This window comes from Phalacrocorax carbo, chromosome 24 (assembly GCF_963921805.1).
Source record: "Phalacrocorax carbo chromosome 24, bPhaCar2.1, whole genome shotgun sequence".
Taxonomy (NCBI): Eukaryota; Metazoa; Chordata; class Aves; order Suliformes; family Phalacrocoracidae; genus Phalacrocorax; species Phalacrocorax carbo.
In genome coordinates, this window is record NC_087536.1 from 433,685 (window position 1) to 452,566 (window position 18,882).

General features: G+C 61.1%; 1 protein-coding gene across 3 annotated transcripts; it reads right to left on the reverse strand.

Annotated features, from left to right (window-relative positions):
* Nucleotides 1–722: 722 nt before the first annotated feature.
* On the reverse strand, nt 723–15,291 carry DBNL (drebrin like). Of its 3 annotated transcripts, XM_064472485.1 has the most exons (14): nt 15,157–15,291; nt 14,481–14,536; nt 11,888–12,000; nt 11,294–11,368; nt 10,710–10,856; nt 9,750–9,827; nt 8,965–9,116; nt 7,788–7,842; nt 7,151–7,225; nt 6,907–7,009; nt 5,426–5,575; nt 3,847–3,953; nt 2,452–2,557; nt 723–1,898 (listed from the first exon to the last, which is right to left on the reverse strand). In XM_064472485.1, exons 1-14 carry the CDS (start codon nt 15,237–15,239, stop codon nt 1,759–1,761), a joined length of 1,440 nt encoding a protein of 479 aa, XP_064328555.1. In that variant the 5' UTR covers nt 15,240–15,291; the 3' UTR covers nt 723–1,758. The 3 variants fall into 3 exon arrangements, with proteins under 3 accessions (XP_064328555.1, XP_064328556.1, XP_064328558.1); XM_064472486.1 differs by lacking the exon at nt 5,426–5,575; XM_064472488.1 differs by lacking the exons at nt 14,481–14,536; nt 15,157–15,291 and adding an exon at nt 13,041–13,115.
* Nucleotides 15,292–18,882: the final 3,591 nt, after the last annotated feature.

The following is an 18,882-nucleotide window of genomic DNA, read 5'->3' on the forward strand; positions in this document are numbered from 1 at the left end:
CGTTCGCTGCTGTACGATGTCCCCAGGGCCTGGCAGCACCCATGGGCGCCAAGGTGACCAGGGAGCCCTGGTCCTTGTGCTCAAGGCCCAACACGGCTGGAAGCAGGGGGAGATGGCCTGTGGCACCCACCTGGCTGCCAGCCCTGGTCTCCAGCGTCCCCACGTCCCCAAATCACCCATGTCCTCACGTCCCAGAGTCCCTCACGCCTGGTACCTGCATCCCCACGGTCCTCTCATCCCGGTGTCCCTGCAGCCGCCCTGTCCGCCTGTCCCCGGTGCCCCCACCCCCTGCATTCCTGATGTCCTCAGTGTCCCCACATCCTCCCCAAAACACCCCTAAAGCCCCTCTGCACACCCGGGGTCACCCAGACTGCGGGACCCCCGTCGCTGCCTGCTCATTTCTGCCGGCCGCTGCCTCTGGCTGCTTTTCTGACCGAACCTCCCTCACGAGACTCACGTAATTAGTGCTGGAGCTAATGATTTACATCATTATCCTTCCTTGCCTTCGCTCCCCCCTCTGGAGCATGAGCCTGGTCACGATGCCCTGTTGCAAAAGGATGTGGTCATTCCCACACGTGGCTCAGCTTCGCCTCATTAAAAGGTCTCTTAGTGCTTGCGGCTGACGTTAGGAATACGTGAGCTCTTCCCGGCCCCGCACCCAAACACCGGCATTTCACCCCAATTGCTGCCTGGGACAGCACAGCCGGATCCTGCCGCAGCCATCACCAAAGAAAAGCCCTTTTATTGTTGCCAGGAGGGATGGGGACAGCGCGGGAGGAGCGAGGGGTGGGGAAGGAGCCCACGGGACCCGGAGGAGCGGGCTCGGAGGAGCCGCCGTGTCCCCCAGCACCCGCAGGAGTGGTGGGCAAGCCGGGGCCGGCAGCATTTCCAAACTCCTCCTATTTCTAAAGCAACACCAAGAAACCCAATGAGGCGGGGGAAGGTGGCAGCTGGGCTCTTCCTTGTTCACAGTGAATTTGGGGTGATGGGGGGGGAGGGATCCCACGCTCACAGGTTTGGGTAAAAAAAAAGAAAAAAAAAAAACCAAACCACCCACTTTGGCCTGGTTTAATCTCCGGAGGGAGCTTGCTCACACCCGATTCAAACCCCGGCAGCATGGTTTGGGGCGAGGGAAGTGCAGAGAAAACCCCTCTGGTGGGGCGAGCCGGGAGAACAGAGGGCCGCTCGTGGCAGCTGCGGTGGCAAGCTCTCCGGTGCTCAGGGGGTGGCGGGGGCAACGCTGGGGAGCCGGGTTCCGGCTCTCTAGGTGGTGTTAGACCCTGCGAGATGCTAAAAGCAATCCAGCGAGCTTCATCAGCGAGCCGACACGGGGAAAGCGGTTTCTCCATCGTGGCCACACCGGTTCTGAGGCCACGGGGTTGGAGGGAGCGCGGGGGGAGAGGCAACTTGTTCCCTGAAAATGCCCCATAAGGGGCATCCCCTCCTTCGGCCCTGGGAGAGGATTCACACTCCAAACCAGAGGGAGGAGGGGGAGATCAGCACTGCAGGGGCTCAGGGTGGGATCGGACCCTCTGTCCCGACCAAGGGCCAGCTACGGGGGACGGGGGAGGGCGGAGGAGAGCAGCGCCTGGGTCAGCCCTGCTGCTGAGGAAGCAGGGCAATGGCACTTCATTTGGAGAGAAAAAAAAAAAAAAAAGAAGAAATAAAAGCCACATATCGTTTGGAAGAATCAGGCTGGAGCCAAGGGCTCCCGGGGGGACGGAGCGGCTCTGGTGCCTGCAGCCCCCGCCGGCCCCCTTACTCTATCAGTTCCACATAGTTGGCAGGGAACATGCCGAAGTGGCCGTCGGGACCGTAGCCACGCCACCAGCCTTCATCGATCATCTCGATGTTGGTGATGATGTTCTCCGGATCAAATGAGATCTCAGTGTCATCAGCTGGAAGGAGACAGAGCGAGGGAAGGGGTCAAAACCAAGCCGAACCCTCCCCAGCAGAGCCAGAGATCCCCCGCGCCCCTCCTGCAGGGACACCCCCTGTGCGAAGGAAGGGGTCTGGCACGGTCAGCTTCCCTGGGGCTGCGTCCTGCTGGAGCCCAAACCCCTCAACAGCCACCTTTCATGGCAGACGGGTGTTTTTTACGGCTGGAGAAAGCAAGGGCAGCTCAGCCCCACTGCTGCTGGGGAAGGCCAGGGGTCCGGTAAACTAGAACATATAAATATCCGGGTAAAACAGGCTCCGAGGCAGGAGGCAGGGGAGGGAAGGCAGGGAGACGAGCAAGAAACAGATGTTAGGGGGGAAAAAAAAGAAGCCATCAGCTTCCTTCCTTGCTTTTCCAGCTCCAATTTGGGTGGAAAACACTCTACCTATCACCCTGCCGTGGGACCGCCCGGCACAATGGGTGCTGTCTCCAGTCCATCTCTCTGGGAGCAGACTGGGCCCAGCAAAGCCCTGCCCAGCTCAGAGGGGAACCCAGAGCGCTGCAGGTCTTACCAGCCTGATAGTCGTAGAGCGCCCGCGCGCACAGCCCCTTCCCCGCCAGGTCCAGCGGCTGCTGGTACTCAACGGCGTAGTCATATTTGGCATCATCAGCTTGTTCCTGCAGGAAGGAGAGGGGCAGGAGAGGAGTTACCGGCGTGGGCGACGCTGTGCCAGGCAGCTTGGCCTTCGTTAGCCGCAGCAGGGGTCTGCGGTCCGGGGCCTCGCCGGCCCAACGCAAGGGCTGCACACTGGGAATTGCAGGAGAAAACAGCGGGAGGGAGGAATACAGCACCGTGCAACACCCAGAGCCTCGGAGATCTGAGTGCGGGAGGTCCCAAACACCCCACCCCCCTCCCCCAGAGCGAAAACACTGGCTCTGAGGGCTCCACGCGTCTCTGCCAGGAGATAAAGGAGACGAGCACGCGAACCAGCCTCGCACCGGAGAGCGGAGGCGGCCGGCTCCCCGGTTTGGCTCACAAACCGGCACCGATCCTGCCATGCCTCCGGCCCGGCAGCCAGCATCGCAACCAGAAACACCGTTGAGCAGCGGCAGCCGGCCCTTCCGGCAGCCGACCCCTTGGGATCTCCCTGCAGCGGTTCGGCACCCCTGCGTTTATGCCTGTTGAAGCTGGGCATGCTCCAGCTCCAGTTTTCCAAGCATTTCTCTCTCGTTACTATTTTGAGACCTGAGCTGGCTGCTTTTCACTTTTCTTCCACACTGGCTGAGGTGATCACTCAGCCCATCTCCCGCCCGTCTTTAACCAGCTGGACACTTCCAGACAAATTTGAAAATGAGAAAATTAACTACGTTTGAAATGCTTATGGTTTTGTGAGGGGAGGGGACAAGACAGATGAACAGAGAACAGGAAACCAAACGGCCACCACATCTCCAAGGGAAATACTGCAGCATGACACAACCCTGCTATTAGATGCTGGAGAATCTGACGGACACGCCAAGAATAGCTGGGGTTTGTTGGCTCCGCTGGTTTTGGGCACGCAAAGGAGCGGGAGAAGGAGGAGGAAGCGCTTTGGCAAAGAGGCCGATGCGAGGCTCCACCCTTGCCCTCTCCCGGGCGGCCGGGCCGGGGGCAGCGGCACCGGCCGGGGGGCCCCAGGGCGCGGGTGCGGGACGGGTGACGGGGGCTCAGCGCTGGGACGGGACGCAGCAGCGTCCCCTCGCCGTGCGAGCGCCGGGGTTTCGCGGTTTCCTACTGACCTGAGCCCCGGCAGGCGGGCTGCGAGCACCAGAGGGTGCGTTTGTACCCAAAGAGAAGAGACGCTTGTAACGGGGTTCCAGGCTCGTCCTCCACAACGAGCCAAAGCCGTGCTCTCTCGCGTGAGGATCCTGGCCAGAGCCGGGTGCCCTTTCGCCCCCTGGGGTCCTCTATCCTCCCCCCGTGCACCAACCTGAGGCGGTTCTTCGTAGATGGCCGAGGGCTCGGGAGGCTCCTTGTACAGATTTGCCTCTTCCGTGTGGGAAGCCGGGAGCATCGAGTTGTGCCCCGTGTCTTGCCCTGTGGAAGAAAAACACGGCACATCACCACGATATCCGTCACCACAACCTCTCCCTGTCCCCTCGTTCATCCAGCCCCTGCCCCAGGTTGAAGTGCCACCGAACTCCTGCTGTGAGCTGGAGGTCACCCGGGTCTCCTCTCCTGCAGAGGGGATGGGTCCAGCAAGCACGAACCCAGCCACGGGGCAAGCAGGGGTTTAGGGAGCGACAGGACGAGGGAGACATCTCGGATCTCCGATGGGGAAAGGAACAAGCTCGCTCGGGATGAACCATTTCCAAGCTGCTCCCCGTGGTGAGCAGCAGACCTGACGGGGAAGGCTTGGTGTGGAGACCCTGGCCAAGAGCAGCATCTAGCGGTGGCTGCAGCCTGGGGACGGCCGGAGCTCACCCCAGCTCCTCCTGGCCCCCAGACACGGGGCTGGGTGGGACAGAAAGCAGTAACGAGCCGCTCTGAAAGAGCTGGTTTTGCTCCACCAAAGAAAAATCGGTTTCCGACTGAAGCAATCACCCAAAGGGTTTGTTTTTTAACCAGGTACTTTTGGACTTATTCGGGAAAATGCAGCTTGGAGGCTGTTTCCCACCTCCCACCTTCCTGAAGCAAAGCTCCGGAGCAGCCTCCGGACAGGGCAGCCAGCAGCCTGGGGAGCTGGGGACAAGCCAGCAGGGACGTGAAACCACGCAGCCCTTTAAGGACAAGGTGACCCCTCCGTGCCAGCCACAGCGCACGGGGGACGTTCCCCATGCTGCCAGCCCTCCTCCAGGCTTGTTCTCCTCACCCAAACCACCCGAAAGGGCACAGAGCGTCTCCCCACACGCAGAGAAAGCTCTTCATAGCCCAGCTCCCCCTCCCTGCCTCGCCACCCCGGCGCCGGCAGCGATGCCCGGCAGACGGGCACTGCCAGCCCTCGGAGCCCTGCACCCGCCGCACACGGAGAGCCCCTGGGCTTTACCAGGATGGCGAAACCCAGCCCCGTCTAACTGCTGCCAGCGCGCTCTGCTGCCCAGAGGGAAATCACTGCGCGGGGGGAAGCCTCCTCTGCTGGGTCTCGAAGGCATTTTGGAGAGGTCTGAGTGCGAGCCTCAAAGCCCCCGCAGCGGGAGGTCGGGAGAGGGGCTCTGGGTGTGCATGCAGCCCACGGGGCTGAATTTCAGCCTTTCAGCCAGGAGATGTCCTCATCCCCTCGGCCGCTGAACCTCCTGCTATGTCTGAGGAGGGAAGAAAGAGTTCTTTGCACCAGGCAGCAATAACTCTCCTCCTTCCCCGGCCTCAGTATCACGCTCAGCCCTTGCCGCCCCCTCCGGCTGGAGGCAAAGCCCGCAGGTTTCTGGGCTAAAGATCCGCTCGCACTCTGCCGAGGCACGGGAAAACAAAACAGAAACTCAGAGCCTGGCCTCAACATGCCCGATTTTGGGGACCTACTTGGAGAGGCGAGGTGAAAAGCTTTGGTTCGGCAAGGAAGCGAAGCCACGCACCTGCTGCAGGTACTGGGGAGGCTGGAGGCGTCCCCCAGGCAGAGGAGGGGGCGACGGAGGCTGGGGGAACGTCCCAGGCAGGAGAGGCGGGAGAGGCAGGACTCGGCACAGAGTTCACCTCCTTCTGCAGGAAAGGGCTGCGAAGCTTGCCTGGGAAAGGAATCAAATGGGCTGCAGGAGCCAGGCAGGCATCAAGGCTTCCTACCACATGGCGACAGCCCCACGGCTCCCCAGGGGTTAGTCACCGAAGGGTGTTGTCGGATGCTTTTTGCCTTAGGACCCCACTGCTCAGTTATCCTCCTAAGCAGGATTTTCCAGCTCTAATCCTGGCTGTGGAAAACCAGTTTCTCTACTGGTTGCAGCAGTAGTTGCAGCCGAGGAAAAAGAAAAAGACATAATTTGGGGGAGGAAGGCCCACTGGAGGCCACCAGCACCCAGGTCCTGCTCTCCAGGCTCTCCACAGTGATTTTCAGAGCACCCTCGATTTCACAGACATTGGGACCAGCAACTGGGAGAGGCGCGATTCAAACTGGTTGCTGCCAGCCTTCTAAGCCAGCGCACTTTCCCTTTGGCAGAGAGCAAACTGTTCGCTGTTATCTCCCCCATCTATGCCTCTGCACGCAAACAAAAGCAAAGCAGGAGAGTTACTAGACATGCCCTACCCAAGCACAGCAGTGAATAAGCACCAAGACTTGCCAGCCTCCCCTTAGCCCGCGGGTTTTAGCCCTGCCAGGGCATTTGTCTTCCTTTCCTCCACTGAAAAACATCAAATACTAACACAAACAAGGGAAATCCCAAAGGATTTCTCACCCTAAGAAATCAGCCACCCCCCACCCCCTGTGATGTTTAAACAGCAAGAAAGACGTTTTCCCAACGCGGGATTTCATCCTGCCCCACTGATGGTTTGCCTGCGCACAAAGCGCATTTGCGCTCCTATCACAAAATAAAAGTGCTTGCTCCAAGTCAGTTTAAGCTACTTTCAAGGAGGTTGAGCTGAAGAGGCATTCATCCAGGGATATCACGTGTTCTCAGCGACTTCCTCGGCTAGTTTCAGCTTTGGTTTTTACAACCAACTGGTTTCTATCTGATAGATCAGATCAGTCTCTTCTAAAGGCACGCACTCCTGCTTGGCTCAGCCAGTGCAAAAAAATCAGGTGGAGTTTATGGCAGCCAGGTTGCAACAGCAGTGCCTTTCTGGCATTAATATATATAATTTTCACCTTAAAAATGAAATTTAAGCTTCATGAGTCAAGTCAAAGTACAGAAAACTTTGGTCTCGGCCATTAAAACCTGGCGCAGCCCGCAGGAACATCCTTAGCGCAAAAAGCGTCGGGTGAGCCCGCGCTCAGCAGGAGCGTGCCTTCGTGAGCATCGCGCCCGCCCCAGGCAGGGGCTCCCCGTGCGCAGATTCACCCGGCGCGGGGAACGGGAGCTGGCGAGCGCTGCCCGACCCGCGGCGGGCCTCGCGCCCCGCGCCGTACCTGGCTGGGAAGCCGTTACCGCGTCCGCCGGCACCGACTTCTCCCTCTGCTTGAAGATGTCCCGGGGGTTCACCGCCCTCTGCGCTATCAGCGAGGCCGCCTCCTGTGAAGGTGAGGAGCAAAACCCCGTGGTCGAGGCAATATGGCCTTGAGATGGGGAGCAGCACCCCCCACCGCTGCACAAGGCGGGGAGCTGCGCCGACGCAGCCCCCCCAGCAAAGCACTCGGGCTCCCGGCAGCGTACCTGGGCTTTCTCCACCGATTCGCTTCTCTTGAAGCCCTTCCGCTGCCTGGCCTCGTACTCCTCGGCTTGCTCCTTCTGCAACACAAGAGAGGGTCTGCTACAGCCGCGGTGGGAGCCAAGCCCCTCCTTCCCCACCCAGCCCCCTCCATCCCCAAGGCCCGGAGGAATGGGAACAAGGAACAGACACGGCGATGGAGGGTGAATGGGGGGGAAACACCCTGGATCTGGGAGGGAGATGCAGGAGGTTTGCTGGGCTGAGGATAAGGACTTGGTTTCCTCCACTGTGCCCAGGCAACCTTCTCCAGAAAGTTTTCAGCTCTGCTTTCCCCAGAGGCCTCAGCTGGACCGGCCGTCAGGAGCACACGGCCAGCGGGAGCAGAGATATAAAGAGATCCAACAAAACCGAAGCCCATCCAACAAAATCGAGGGTGGAGCAAGAGAGCTGGAGGACCAGCCCGTGGCACCCCTCCTGCCAGAGCACGTCCGTGGGTCTTTCCACATCCCCCATACGCCATGACAATGCCCGAGGCGCATCCCCCTGCCTCTGCCCGCAGCGCGGTCTGCACCACGGCACCCTGCCCTCTCCATCACGGGAGTTGTGTGAAGAAACCTCACCACGGGGGACAACGAAGCTCACCCACTGCTGCTGCTCCCTGTCCCTGTCCTCTGCCTCCTGCTGCTGCTGGAGCCTCCTGCGGTGACAAACGACAAACCGGGGGTAAGAAGCAGGCAGGACGAGCGGCTTGCTCCGCACGGGGTGGCTCGGCAACCTCACCCTGCTGCAGCTGCGCTCTGCTTCCTTGGGAAGACCAAAGGCAGGACATTCCCCCTCGCCTCCGGGGCCAGACGAGGAGCCAGAGGCCGCCCCTGGAGCCGTGCAGGTGGCAACAGCAAGGACAGAGGGGCAGACCAGCAGGAGCTGCTTTAAATAGTGGGACCGAACTGGGGAAATCTCTTCCTTCGAAGGCATGGACAAGAGGGGCTGGGCAGACTTCCCCAACTAAGCTCAAAACAGGAAGGTAGTGCCCATCGCTGCTCGCCGAAGTGAGCTCCACCACCAAACAGGTGTCATGCCGGGCTTGGAGAGGAAGGAAGTCAGCACAGTGCTGGTCCCCACAACACCCCCTCCTCTCTGCGGGGCGCAGAGCCTCAACCAGCCAGCCCGGAGCTCCGGCAGCCCACGAAACGGCGGCCACAGGTTGAAATGCCATGTTTCGGAAGCACCCTGCAAGGGGGGAACTGGGTCCTGGGGGCAGGATCCACGGGCAGGGAGACCCACGGACGATGCTGGACCAGCAGCCAGGCTTGTGGGTGGTTTGGCCAGGGAGAAGATGCTCTCTCCACCCCAGGGGCTTGCTGGGGGACACCCAGCCAGACCAGCCGGGCCAAAGCTCCGCCACTGCTCCAGGAAGGTGAACAAAGGCAAACACAACTCATCCGCGAGTCGGTGGGAGCAGACCAGCGTTGGGGCTGCGCGGGGGCCGGCGGCAGCATCGGACCTGTGGATCACGGTGCTCCAGGGCAGCGTGCCGTGGGGCGGCCAGGCTGAGCCTGCCCAGCGCGAGCCCAGGCAGATCCCCTCTGCAGCTGCTGGAATTGCAGCGATTGCAGCCACGGGGAACGCACGGACATAATGTGCCACTCCCTGAGGAACAACCCTCCGCTGGCAGCACAGGGGCTGGAGCAGGGACAGCAGCTCGGAGGAGGTGGTGACAAGGGCACACAGCATCACCGAGAGCAAAGCCACGGGATCCCATATGAGTGGGACGGACTCTGGGAATCCTTACAAACGCTCGCCAGCGGCAGGGACTCACTTCTGAGCTTCAATTTCGCTGGATCTTGCTTTATATCTCTGTTCTCGCCCTGCCGCTTCCTGCAGCTCCCGCTCCCGACGCTCTCTCTCTAGCCGCTGCCGCTCCTCCTCCGCTCTCCTCTTCTCCTCCAGCCGGCGGTTTTCTTCATCTTTCTAATGGGAGACACACATCAGGTCGTGGGTTTAACGCTGCCAGCTCCGAGAAACCCCCCGGCTCTTTGCACACTGCGCTGCGCCCCCAGCCACAGCAGCTCCCAGGGCACGCGGCGCCCGTAACACTTCCACAGCCTCAAGGTTCACGCGCTATCGCTAAACCACTGCAAAACCCTGCTGTAAAGCAACCTGAACGGGAAGCAAATAGAAAGCAGCCTTGCCCTGCTGTTCAGCCTTGGAGAGGCACATTCAGAAAGGTCAAAAACCAACCCCCTCACCCAAACGGGCTGTGCCATTCACAAGGAGCTGGGCTGGAGCCCACCCCTCTCCCCCTGCACCTGCCCCAGCAGCCCTGAGCCAAATTAAGGTGAAATAAAAAGCATCTTGCTCTTCAAGCCCAACTTCCTCCTCCCCCTGCGCCCCGAGGCAGCAGGACGTCTGCAGCCAGCCCAGTCCCGTGCTGCTTTCTGACCCATCCACCGTCCCCCACTTTGCCAGAGGTCTGCATCCCTGACTCCGGGCAGGAGAGCCCGTGGCAGAGAGGGAAGATGCAGACAGAGAGAAATCACCAGCTACATCCAAATGCCTCGTCCCACTCGTGCCTGGCTGCTGCAGAGAAGCAGCAGCACTCACCTCAGCTTTGGCCCAGAAATTATCTTTATTGACTCTCTTGATTTCAGACATCGCGTTTGTCTTCTGGTAGACAGAGCCCTGGGGGGAGGCAGAAGAAGGGACGTGTGAGCAGTAGTCACTGAGCAATCACAATTTTGGCATTCCTCTGCAGAAATGCATTCCCGCAGCTTTCTGACGGCTTTCTCCTGCTGCTACGGGACCGGCCGGAGCCCCTTTGCCTTCCCCTGGCAGAGGGTGCCCAGCCCCACACGCTGAGGGCCGGCAGGCTGCGTGGAGAGGGTCAACGGAAGATATTTACCATGAAGAAAAAAAAATAAAGAGACGCTTTGTGATAGAAAACAACAGCAAAACCAGCACGGTCCCGTGTTCAGCAGAGTCTGTGACTTTTTAAGTTACTGCAACCTGATGCTTCGCCCCAGAGTTTAAAGAAGGGCTGACCACCTTCGTACAGAACATTTCCGCACAGACAGAAAGGAAGCTGCTGAGATCTCTGGCCTCAACACTCCACAGCGCCGGGGGAAGCCTCAGTTTTCTTTTGCAAGCAGGTCAAAATGCCGCTGCAGCAACACATCTTGCTCCCTCCCACAGCCCTGGAGAAGCCCTGGGCCTCACAGATACTCTAATCAAATTTTAAAAGCTGGAGATTTTGTGTCTCTAAAAACCTGAATAGAACTGGGGGGCATCAGTCCTGCTTACAAAAAATGGTTGGGCCTATGGAGAGGAGAGCTTAGGCTTTCTGTTCGGCACCTCAGCCCTGCCACCACCCATGCTCTTGCCCTGATTCGCTCTGAAATGAGCCAGAGGGAGGAACAAGCCCTGGGCAAAAATCGTCAGTGCTTCCACAGCCCTGTCAAAGCACGGGGACCCCCTTCCGCCACAGAGTGATGGTGGTCCTGGACTCTGCCCGTGCCTGCCTGTGAGCCCAGAAGGACCGGCAAAGCCCCCGTGGAGCAAACTCACCACGGGAGCTTGAGGGCCCGAGTCCTGGAACTTGCTGCTCTCCTTGTGGAAGTTGTAGTTGGCCCCAGAGGCCTTGGCGACCTTCTCCATGATGAGTTCAGGCTCCACGTCCTCCTCCGCGCGAGCGTTGATGGTGACGTGAGCCCCCTGAGCAGGGAGAAAGCCAGCACAGGAGTGAGAGGGAGACTCCAGGGACCACTAAACCCACCACGCTGCTCCCGCAGCTCTCGAGGGAAGGAAAAGGTGAGAGAGGTCCCCGGCCACTCTAGCAGAACACGACCCTGGGAACACAAATGTTCGTTGGGGGAAAAAGAGGCTTGTTTCGCCTCTTCTGCAGTCTCTGGAGCTATTTTCAACCACAAGAGGTTTGTGTTGCACATCAGCCTCTGACACGTACGCCTGGGCTAACCTACAGCGCAGGGAGTGCCAGGGCAGCACTCCCCACCCTCCCCTGGCCACGGTCCTGCAAACAGACCCCTCTGCACCACCCCGAAAAGCAGCGTGAGCCGCGCAGGCTCTCTGCGGCCACGACCTAGCCCGGAGCCCACTGACCCGGGGAGGACGCGGCGAGAAGAGGACCAGACCTTTAGGAAGTTTGCTACAGTGCTGACGTGGTTGGCGCAGGCTCCTTTCCTTGCGTCATTCACGCCTTCGCCAGTCTGCAAAGAGAAACCGTCGGCACCTGCTTACCCGAGAGGCCCATCCCAGGCTGGTGCATAAAACCGCAGCACCTCGATCTACGCCTGCAAATCATCCGCGCTGGCCACAGGGAGGCCTTATTGCGTGGACAAAGACCCAGCTCTGCAGCAGGCGATGCCCAGAGGGAGACGGCGAGCCTCCTGCCCAGGGACAACAGCCACACCACGAGAGCTCCAGGCTCCTGCCGATCCTCGGGCGCTTCGTTCAGCTCATCCTAGGTGGGTTCAGAGCCGTTTACCGGCAGCATGGCCAAAGAGATACAACGGGCAAGTGAATCCTCCCGGCCCCTGTTCGCCCGTGCCCACGGGGTCTGGGCTACGCACCCACAGTGGTGGGCAAGGTACGCCCTGGGATTTGCAGCTTGGCAGAGGGGATTCATCGCGTTGGCTGCCTAGCAGTTGGCAACTACGATTCCAGAGAGAACTGAAGGGAGAAAGAGTCATTTACCCCCACCCGGTGCCCCCCAAGTCCCCACTCACCCAGTTGACGAGGACGTATTTGGGCAGGCCAGAGTTGGGATCCTTCACCCTACAGAAGGCATACATCACCTTCCCGCTGTTGAGCTCCTCCACCATCTCCTCCAGGCCACCATCTGTCCCGGGAGAGAAACGAGAGGGCGTGAGACAAGGAGACCCCGTATGCGTGGTGGGAATGGCCGAGCCTGCCGAGGCTGCAGCCTCCTGGCTGTTTATTTCCCGGAGGTTATTCCCGTTAGATGTGGAGTTGTCCTACACCAAGAGTATTTCAGACCCCTCATGTTTGCCCCAGTCCTTCCGTTACCTGCTCCTTTGCGCGGGCGCCGAGTCTCCGCCCGCTCTCACCCATGCCCCCATCCCCAGCAGCCTTTGCCACCGGTTTCTCTTCCTCAGACCTCTGCTGCGACAAGCACAACTGCCCGTACGCGAAGATCCCGGGGCCATAACACAAGTCAAGCGACGACAGAGAAGGGAAAGGAGATGCTCATGTGCCCCAGACTAGTTAGAGGCCTTAACCAGAGCAGGCGGCTGCAAACTCTGCCCACAGGTTCCTACATGAAACCACACTGCGAGGTCTCTGGCAAACACCTCCGCCGCTGGAAAACTGCTCGATGACGATCGGAAGGTTCCAGAGCAGCGGTGGCAGAGGAGGAACTGGCTACGCCTTGTTCCCGTCCCACCTTCTATATCTGGCGGCGGCTGTGACGAGCCCTGCTTCGTCAAATGGGAAGTAGAGACGAAACCGAGACGCTGGCGCAGGGTAAGGTCACATTCGCCCACCCAACGGGAAACTCCTGCCCTCACGCGTTCCTCACTGGTGTTAAACCCCCGGGGCCCCTCCAGGCAGGGCTTTGCAGGGGCCGCTCTCAGCTACGAGCTCGGAGGCGACGGAGGAGAGCCCACCTCTACACAGAGGGGAAAAACCAGTTGTGCAAGGCTCAGCAGGTTGTGCAAGACGGGCGAACGATGGAAAGGGCTACGCTGCCCCACAAACCGCGGCACGGCTCTCGCGGAAAGCATACGGCAAAGAACTACCAGAAAAGGAGGAAAAATGCAAAAACATGTGCTCTCATTTTAAAAAAATTCCCACAGACCGCGATTCCTCCTACTTCGGTGCGTCTGACCCCTGAGAAGTGGAAAATGAGCTACTGCTCACCATCAAACACTGGCAGCAACTGCACAGCCCTGCCTGGTTTGCTCTGCACTGCAGCAGGACCTGAGATCGTTTTCTTCTCCGCTATTAAATATTTATGCTTTGGCTCTAAATTTGGCACGGTGGTTTCCAAGCCCGGCAGAAAAGTTTAAAGGTGGAAGCCTGAAGCCGGTCGGCTGCCGGGAGCCCTCGCCGGGCGCCAGGTGGGCCCCGGGCTGGGTGTTTGCCGGGTCAATGTTTAACGCCGCGCCAGCAGGCACGGAAGGACACAAAGGGAAGTGCTGGGAGGAGCAGAGCTCTGTGGAGAGGTCAGGGCCCCGGTTACACACAGCGGCAGAGTTATGCTGTGCCTAACTGAGTAGGGTCCAGCATAAAATCCACACGGGGCTTTTAATTCACACACAAAACTCACCAAGGAGCTGAGCGCTGTGCAAGCCCTCAATCCAGATTTCTTTTCCATACAACCCCGACTCTTTGACAGCAGCAAACCCGTGTCTCAGCCCCACCGACGGTCCCTGCAGCCTCTCTATAGCGCGGATTCGGCACTCAGGCAGCCGCATCCTCTGCAGCCTCCCCAAGGCTCCCCGCGGCCCCGTAAGAGCTGAACGAAAGGCCCCAGCACCGAACCACCCCCAAGAGGGGCTTTGGCAGACCCTGCGAAGCTGCGAGAAACATCTCACCTGACCATGGTCACCGAGAGCTTCATGGGCTGTGAGAAACACTTGCAAATGAGAAAGGCAAGGGAATACAGCTGGGCGCTGCAGGATGCAAATCTAGAGAACAGAGGAACCTGCCTGGATGCGTTGCTTTCTACGAGCTTTAGCTCTGCACCAAAGAGCAGGTGTGTGGGAATCGGCAGCCGGATAAAAAAAATTTTTTAAAGCCCCAGGAAGGTGGAAACCAAAGATGAGGCACTTCAGTAGCAGCAAGCTGGAATCGCCAGCCTGAGCAAACCGGCTCTGAAGCGCTTCGTGGGCCTTCCTTCATCTTGTGCTGCAGCCGGCTGGGACCTAAAACGCTTCAGGATTACAAAGGGGTACAAGGACCCAAACTTTGGAAAAGAGGAAAGCAAAAGGGAAGGAGAAGGCAGTCACGCGTGCGCCTCTCCCACCTGCCACCGAGACTCATTTTCCTCACTCAGAAACTGCCTCAAACACCCTGGAGCTCCCAGACGTGCGCTCTCGCCCTCATCCCACCACCGCGGCTCCCCTCCCCAGTGCCGAGGGTCGAGAACAGGCTCGGGGATTAAAATAAAGGGTGGCCTTTACGGAGGGGCGAGGGAGCACCATTTCCCACCGCCGGAGCCGTTCCAGGCAGAGGCTGGATGCCACCAGAAGCACCGAGTGACAAAAGCCAGGCAGACCTCACGCGCTGAGCCCTGCGAACACCCCCAGGCTCAGCCGGCGGTGCCAGGCGAGGGGGGACGGTCCCCAACGCGCTCACCTCCAGAGCCGGCCACTCGCAGGTCATTGCTGTTGCCTTCGTAGGTGAACAGAGCCCTAAAATAAAGCCAGAAGCGGAGGTTTTAACCAGCCCCGTGAGGAACGCTCACCCCAAACCTCAGCCCCCATAAGCATCTCCCCTCCTGCGCCGCCAACTCCTCTGGACCCGCTGCAGCGCACCCCAAAAACTCCCCCATGCTCACAGTACCCATCCAGGCATCCCGACACCCCCAATGCATGCAGCTCCATAGGGCCCCCCACACCTCCTGCCCCACATCCCAGGTACTTCCTGCTCCACCCATAAACCCCCCATCACCCCATCCGCCCCACACCCACCCCACGGACACCCCCACTCCCTGATCTCTGTGCATCCCCCCCACATCCCCTAGACACCCCCACTCCAGGCACCCCCACGCCTCTGACCCCTCCCACGCACCCCGCATCCCCCCCAGACACCCCCACACCCTGCAACGGACCCTTTCCACCCCCATCCCCACCCAGGCACCAGCCCAGCCCCACACCTTCCCCTATCGACCCCCCAGGCCGCCCCCCACCCCAGACACCCCCACAGCCCCGACCTCCTCTGTACACACCCCCAGACCCCCCCCCACCTCCCAGTTTCACTTTTACACCCCCACCCCCCCACACACCCCCAGACCCCCCCCCCCGCCCCTCACCAGTCGGTGGGGCTCCCCGCCGCCACCACCCGCCCGTAGGCCTCCTGCAGCGCCCGCCCGTTCTTGCTGAGGTTCAGCGCCATGGCAGCGCCCGCTCCCGGCCCGCCCCGCGCCGCCGCCGCCCGGCCACGCCCACCGCCCCGGGACCGCCCCACGGGCACTACCGTGCCCGCCCCGGAAACGCCCCGCTACTCCCCGCCCCGGAAGGGAGCCACGCCCCCGGGTTGCTACGCCGCGCCTCTGAGCGGTATAGCCACGCCCCCGATGGGTACTACCACGCCCTCGAGAGGCACGGTCACGCCCCCTAGCCGCCACGCCACGCCTCCGGACCGCCAAGCCGCGCCCCCACATCGCCACGCCACACCCCCGCCCCTGGATTGCCCCGCCCAGTACCCGCCCCCCGACCGCCATGTCCCGCCCCTGGACGGCCCCGCCCCTGAAGGGCCCCGCCCTCGCCCCGCCCCGCGCCTCACCGAGCCCGGCCCCGGGGACCCATCCCCGGGTGGTTCTTGGGGTCCCCCGTCCCGGGGCGTCCCCACGACCCCGCGCCCCAGGCACCCCGGCCACACCCCGCATGGCCCCCGCGCCCCCCCCGGGGGTCCCGCACCCCGCGTTTCCGCGGATTTCCCCGCATTTCCCGACTGAGCCGGGGGGCGGGCGGGGATCTCCGAGCGCCGCAGCAGCTCTAAGCCCGCAGCTTTTTGGGGTGCAAATGCGCCGCGATTTTACCAAAATCTGTTGTTTGGGGATTTTTTTCGGGAAACGCATGAGTTTGGTGTGCGGAAAGTGGAGTATTTTTGTAGGACAAAGATTCTCCCATGCTGGGCTTTGGGGGGGTCCCTCTTCTTCCTCCCCCCAGAAGAGTCACCCCAAAAATTAGGTGCTGAGGGAAGGGGTGGGGTTAAGGCAAGAACACAGAAACACCAAACCGAAACTGCTTTTTTTCTGCTGTTGAGCTAAAAAAGCACCCCCACTCCCCCACCCCCTCCCTGGGGGTGAATGTCCCCCCCGTAGGGGTGAGCGCCCCCCCCCCCGGCGCGGTGGTCTCGTTCCCGCGGGGGGGGTGATAGCGGGGGTGGAAACGAGGACAGCCCCCCCCCAACGTACCCCACTCTGCCACCCCGCCCCCCCCGCCCCCGTGCCTCAGTTTCGGGCTCGGAGCCCCCCCAGGCTGCGCCAGCCGCCCCTTGGTCACAAGAAATCCGCGGGGGTGGTCGGGGAGGGGGGGGAAGGAGGTGGCCAGGTCCTGCTCTCGGGAGGGGGCGCGGATGCCCCTCCCCAGGCTGCGCCCAGCCCCGCCCTCCCGCAGAGCTCGATGCCCCCAGTATGTGCTAATGGGCCATTTGCAGGTCGTGTGTGTTCCCCCGCCAGCCCTCCGCCCCTGCCCCCCCGGGACACCCTCCCCCCCACCCCCCAGCCACCCCGGAGCCCAGCCCCGAGCCAGCTGCCAGCCTCTGGGTGACGCCATGCCGCCTCCCGGGTGGGGAGTGGGGTGCTCGGGGGATTTTTGGGGTGTCCCTCCCAGTTCCCCCCCTCAAGGGCTCCCCTTTCCCTGCTCCTATAGAGGCTTTGCTCCGAGGTCTTCCTCCAGCCTTCCTCCGCATTCGGGGTCACCCTAAAGTGGGACAAGCAGGGGGGATGCGGAGGCAGGAGGGTCTCCCAAAAAAATCCAGCAGCATTTCATCCCCATCCCGCGGGCTTTGGGGGGCAACGGGGGTGGTGCAAAACCCACCCGTGAGCCATCACCGTCCTCCAATGGCAAAATAACTGGGGGCTGAACCCCCCACCCCACCCCTAGAGTGTGAGGCTGGGTTTGATGAGTCCCCCCGGGACCTCCCCTTTGGCCCCAGTGACAGTGTCAGGATTTGTCTCCTCGGGGCTTCAGGCTTCAGCTGGGGAGATGATGGAGGGGGGCAGGGGTCCCCCCGTGTCCCCAGGAACCGGGGAACGAGCAGTATGGGGGAGCACAGAGGTGGGATGGGGCTGGGAGGTGGTAGATGGGGTGGTAGAGGGTCCTGGCATGGTCAAGGGTCCCATGGTGGCTGTAGGTCATGGGACTGCTAAGGATCCTGGGGTACCTGGGGGTCCCAGGGTGGCTGGAGGTCCTGGGGTAGTTGAGGGTCCCATGGTGGCCGAGGGTCCCATGGTGTCCAAGGGTCCCACGGTGGCTGAGGGTCCTATGGTGGCCAAGGGTCCCAGGGTGGCCGAGGGTCCTATGGTGGCCAAGGGTCCCAGGGTGGCTGGGGGTCCCAGGAGGTCAAAAGGTCCCACCTTACCCCCACCCCCGCTCGCTGCAGCCCGTCGCTGGCTGAGTCATCTCAAACCATTCCCCCTGCGGCAGCGTCCCCCCTGCCACCTCCCCCCCCCCGTCCCCACTCCGGAGAGGCATTTTGCCAACGTGCCGTCCCCATGTCTCCCAGCCTCCGCTCCCTTCCCCGTCCCCTGCCTCAGCACCTTCAGGATGCCGCTGCCGGCATCTCAGCAGCTTTTAACACCAAGACGTGCCGGGGCAAAGGCCGGGTGACGGGCTCTGACCCAGGGGCACACGTAAGCGCCCATAATTGCTTTTGGGTTTGGGCTGCGCAGTGGCAAAACATTGTGTGAGACGGTTTCCAAGGGCTCCCACCCTGACGCCACCTTCTCCATCTCACGGACCTCCCATCCCACCATCACGCCCTCCATCTCACAGACCTCCCAATCCCACCATCACACCCCCCATCTCATGGACCTCCCATCCCACCATCACCCCCTCCATCTCACGGACCTCCCATCCCACCATCACACCCCCCATCTCACGGACCTCCCATCCCACCATCACCCCATCCCACCGTCACCCCCCCCATCTCACGGACCTCCCATCCCACCTGCCCAGCCAGGATGCTCTTAATTATCACTTAACAGGGCCGGACAGGCCTTGGGAACATCTTGGGAATGAGTTGCCATGAGGTTTTGCCTCCAGAGCACCAGCTGCCTTCTGATGATGCCGCCAAACCCGTTGTGGAGGCTCTCTTGGGCTTTTAGGACGTGCAAAGACCCCAAAACCACAGCGCTGGCAGCTCCTGTGTTCTTCCTTGGGTTCTTGCAGAGCTGGGGGTCAGCTGGGGAGCGCTGGTGTGGGACAGTCCATGGGACGTGTCCCATGCAGGGAACCGGCTACGTCCTCGCTCCTTCATGGCCTCACGCCGTGCATTATTATCTCCCAGCTGGGATAAAGTTGGGAAAAATAACGCTTTAAGTGGTTATTTATATTTTTTAGCAGCCCGGGGCTCACGCAGCCGCCGGACACATCCGCACCCCACATGGGAGGGCTCTCCCTGCCACAGCTACCCCTAAAGGCAGAGCCAGGAGCTGCCTGGGAAGGGGCAGATGTGAACTCCCCATTCAGCGCATGGATGGAAATGTTAATTAAAAGCAGGGTAATAAAACATCTGGAGGACTGGGAGCGGGGAAGGGCCGGCCAGCACGATACCCTGCAGCTGCCTCTCGCTGTTCCTTGAGAAACTTGGGCAGGGGGGACCGGGGTCACCAGTTATTTAGATGTTACAAAAGGCTTTTCATGGAGTATTTCAGGCAAAGCAACTGAAGAACCTTTGTGGAGCGGAGCAAGGGGCTGCCGGCCCGGCGGGGAGGGGTGGGGAGAGGCTTGTGGCCCCGGGGGGATTTGGGGATTCTTCTCGGTATCTGGTAAAATGGGGAGGTGCCAGGTCCGGCCGGAGGTGGAGGGTC

What these genes read in the sequence shown, in the direction of transcription:
- DBNL (XM_064472485.1), bottom strand. Translation starts at nt 15,239, where the DNA reads ATGGCGCTGAACCTCAGCAAGAACGGGCGGGCGCTGCAGGAGGCCTAC. An exon ending in AGCGAAATTGAAGCTCAGAA is followed by an intron (nt 7,843 to 8,964) that starts GTGAGTCCCTGC and finishes TTGTCACCGCAG; the next exon opens with GAGGCTCCAGCAGCAGCAGG. An exon ending in AATCGGTGGAGAAAGCCCAG is followed by an intron (nt 7,010 to 7,150) that starts GTACGCTGCCGG and finishes TCACCTTCACAG; the next exon opens with GAGGCGGCCTCGCTGATAGC.